Source organism: Lepidochelys kempii, chromosome 4, assembly GCF_965140265.1.
Source record: "Lepidochelys kempii isolate rLepKem1 chromosome 4, rLepKem1.hap2, whole genome shotgun sequence".
Lineage (NCBI taxonomy): Eukaryota > Metazoa > Chordata > Testudines > Cheloniidae > Lepidochelys > Lepidochelys kempii.
The window spans coordinates 19,391,140-19,395,171 of NC_133259.1; the positions used below are offsets into that span (position 1 = coordinate 19,391,140).

A 4,032-nucleotide genomic window follows, 5' to 3' on the forward strand; every position below is an offset into this window, starting at 1 on the left:
AGGGTCTGGGATAAAACTGATCTGGCTAGGACTTCAGGTAGAACTGACATGCATAAACAGACATTTTGTTGTTTTAAAAATCCATTTATTTAATGTTACACTTTGTTCTTACTGTTAAGATGAATCTTTGTTTTAAGAAGCCTGTTTTGGGTTACTGGATTCACTGCTGGTCACAAGCTGCTAAAGGGAAGATTTTCAGGACTGACCCCAGTCAGACTTGCCAAGTAAGCACAGTAAATACACAGAATAAGGAACCTTATGGTCTGATTCAAGAGTGGGAGAACTGTCGAATTCCACCTTGAGAGAGGTGAAGGAATGAGACCTGAGACAGAGAGACCAAAGAAAGGGGGTCAGAGGTGCAGCTAGCCCTTTAACTGTGACAACATTGCTGCAGGATGACAAGTGAAACTTCTGCTTCACTTCTTCTTTTTACCAGTACAGACTGGTCCTGATCTCAAAACTGAGACCAAACTCAAAAAAAAGCAGGCAAGCCAGTTGGGCATTGTTTGCCACTTTAGTCAGCATCTCTGTGCAAACCTGGTATAGTAAGACAAAAAGAAGAAAGCAACAGTGGGAAAAGAACCCAACCCATAGAAAATAACAATACTCACTTTCAGATGCCACTAGCCTGCATGATGAAGAAAACACTGTTCTGCATCAACTGAAATTAGACACAGCCATTATAACTGAGACCTAAGCTGCACATTGGAAGACAGTTCAAATTGGCAGTGGGGTAGATATGTGGAGCTTCCTCCTTGTTCCAATCAGAATCTAAATGCACTTTACCTAGTCCAAACATTCTGATAATAACAAACATAAACCTCAGCCTAGCTTCAGTCTCTCAGTCCTAGGTCCCATTATCTTCCACCAAGAGAACCGCTTCCACTAAATAGAGGCCAACGTCAACAAGCCACAGCTGGTCTAATAAGCCAGCGGGACTCAGTCAGCCTCTCCCTGTAAAGTCCCAACATGTGCTTATAGGGGGAGTGAAAAGGAGAGCTCTGCCACTCTGTTACAGCAATGAATAATTCAGCCAGCTCTATTAAAACACATGGTTGACCAAGTGCCCATCTGTGCTGATCAAATATTATTGCTCTATTATATTGTGAAATATTCATGGGCATTGGTAAGAAATAACATACTTTCCATTTCTTGCAGGAAGTAGTTCCAAGCATGAATACTCTGCTTCTGTTTATGAGTGTTCTAGGTATATCCTTTGCTTCTCCAGTAAGTATGACCCCCCAGCCCCTGCAAGCAACAAACACTATCAGAGTTACCGGTATCATCCAGTGATTTGCATCTTTGTGTATGACAGGTGCTCCATTGGCCCTTATATTAACCTAGCTGCCACTGAAATCAATGAGAGTCGGCGATTACAAGGACTTCATGATCTAGTGACAAATGGTCATCCATTCATTACTTAATTGACTGGATTATGCTTCCCTTGTGTACACTGTAGCAAAATTATTATTTATGATTCTGCCTAATACTCTTAAATAACATAACAAATCTGGTGCAGCTTGCAAAATATAAACGGAGCAACTTTTTTTCTTAATCTGATCCTACTGCATCAAAGAGACAGTTTAAAATTATCTGAATTTTTCATTTTTATCTGACTGGCGCACATTTAAAATTTGCATTCATAATGTCTTTTGATGCTTTGTTTTACTAACATCGCCTCTTTGCAAAAATATGTGCATAGCAAATCAATTGATGCTTTTCCTCATCTCTAACTCTACATCAATTTAACTTTCCAATTTTGAAACATAAGCCCGTAATCAAGCTGTTCCCCTGGAGGCAATAGTAGAGTCTGCTGGAGAGAAGAGACTGTGTTACAAATCTGGTCAAAGGCTTACCTGGCCTTGTTACAATATCCGAGTCTTCTACCTATCTTTTAAAAGGGGCAGGTGTCATAACCTTTTAGCTAAACTATTTCTTTTGAGAGTCTTAGGTATTGTGCAAATTGCACTGCATTTCCTCAGCCTTCAGAAAATGAGACTCAATTCTGCAGTCCTTACCCAGGGAAAGCTGGAAAAGGACAACAGGGTCAGGCTTATGAGGCCAGATGCTGATCTCCGCTACACCGCTGTAAATCTATTTTCACTTTGATTTGAAGCAAAAATAAATAGTTGGTGCTTTCAGTGTGCCTAATGTATTAGTGAAATTGCAAATTATTTCAATTGTTGTCAACAGGATTAGATGTTTTGCTCAGCTGTAAGAGAAGTCCATTTTGCCCATAGCTTAATGCTGGCTACTGCAAGTAAATTGAAGTCACACAGGCTCCAGTTCAGCAAGACGCTGCAAAACACTCAAATGTGTGCTTAAGTCCCATTAAAGTTAGTTGGATTTAAAGACATTTCAGTATTTTGTTGAACAGGGATGGACTTGCTGAATCAGGGCTAAAGAGAAGATATAGTTTGTCACCAAACACTGGTAATCTGGCAGGTGACTATTACATTTCCAACAGAGGAAATGGTAATTAATTTGTATTTTTAAGTGGATTTTTTCTTTAGTGCTCCAGTATTTCAGTACATTAGGTAAGATATTCTATTCCTTCATTGTGCTTTAGAAACATAATATAGTTTGAATTGTGTCCTCTTGACAGATCAAAAGAAGTGTAAATTTGCTTGGAAGTGGCTATGCGGAAAATGTTGCCAATGTTAATGCCATTAATGCAAACAAAGAAATCTTAAGCAATGGCTCTGGGAATGCTGGGAGGAACCAACAGAATGACGAGAATGAAAACAATGGGCATCCAGAAGGAGCAAAATTCAGTAATTATACAAGAGGACCCAATCAAACTGGAGAGGTGTCTGCAATTGATATTAACAATCCCCAGGGGGCTTATAAGGACAAATCCAATAATCAACCAGCCCCTGAGGACCCTGATAATACCCAGGGAACACAAAACATTGATCAAAATGCTGAGCTCCGCACAGGGAAAGGAATTAACCATCCTCATTTAGACCTACATGTGAACACAAACCACACCAGTGAACAGAATCCATCTGAACATTTGCCAGGGGAAAACAGCGTTTATGGTTCAGCATGGGCAGAAGAGGGTTTTGCACCTGAGGATGCAGAGCTCTCCACTGACAAACAAGATGTCATAGAAGCCCACACTGACAGTGGCTTTAATGTAGGGGGAAAGGATGAGGATATGGATAGTAACCACCATCATTCGGACAGCTGTTCTTTTAACGATGAAGGCATGCAAAGGGTTGATCCAGGTAATGCTGGTGATAGTGGTGACTCTAACTCTAGTCAGCAGGAAGAAAGCAACAGTGACTCTGAGCAACCCACTCCAAAACACTGCAAGAGTATTCCCAGTGAATCAAAGAGTTCGAGTAAATCTGGTCATGAGAATACTAGTGCCGCCAATGATTCCGTCAGCCAGAGTGTCACTAGTGCCTTCAGCGACCCCAGTGAATCCAGCCGCTCCAGTGAATCCAGTGAATCCAGCCGCTCCAGTGAATCCAGTGAATCCAGCAGCTCCAGTGAATCCAGCCGCTCCAGTGAATCCAATGAAACAAGACAGTAGAGTTCAATAAGTCAATAGTGACATTCCAAAGGCATCAGATACCAGTCGCCGGCAAAACAGAGAAAAAGGCAACAGCCTACAAACAGGTATCAGTGAAAATAATTCCGATGATTCAAGTAACTAAAACTAACTTGGTAAATGGTAAACAACCACAACTGAAAAGACACCCCTCCAATAGTATCCCCAAATAAGTACTCGCCAAAAGAAAAGGAGGACTAGGGGCACCTGAGAGACTAACCAATTTATTTGAGCATAAGCTTTTGTGAGCTACATTCATAGGAATGCATCTGATGAAGTGAGCTGTAAAAGCTTATGCTCAAATAAATTGGTTAGTCTCTAAGGTGCCAAAAGTCCTCCTTTTCTTTTTGCGAATACAGATTAACACGGCTGCTACTCTGAAACCTGTCAAATAAGTACTGTAGATCTCTAAAGGACTCTACTTAATTTGCTTTGGTGGTTGCATAATTTCATTCGTGTTAAAGCTTTTCATA

The 4,032-nt window shown here is 40.7% G+C and overlaps 1 protein-coding gene across 1 annotated transcript; it reads left to right on the plus strand.

Annotated features, from left to right (window-relative positions):
- The first annotated feature begins 1,162 nt into the window (after positions 1-1,162).
- Positions 1,163-3,769, plus strand: LOC140909941 (uncharacterized). Its single transcript, XM_073340033.1, has 2 exons — positions 1,163-1,227; positions 2,606-3,769. Exons 1-2 carry the CDS (start codon positions 1,174-1,176, stop codon positions 3,539-3,541), a joined length of 990 nt encoding a protein of 329 aa, XP_073196134.1. The 5' UTR covers positions 1,163-1,173; the 3' UTR covers positions 3,542-3,769.
- Positions 3,770-4,032: the final 263 nt, after the last annotated feature.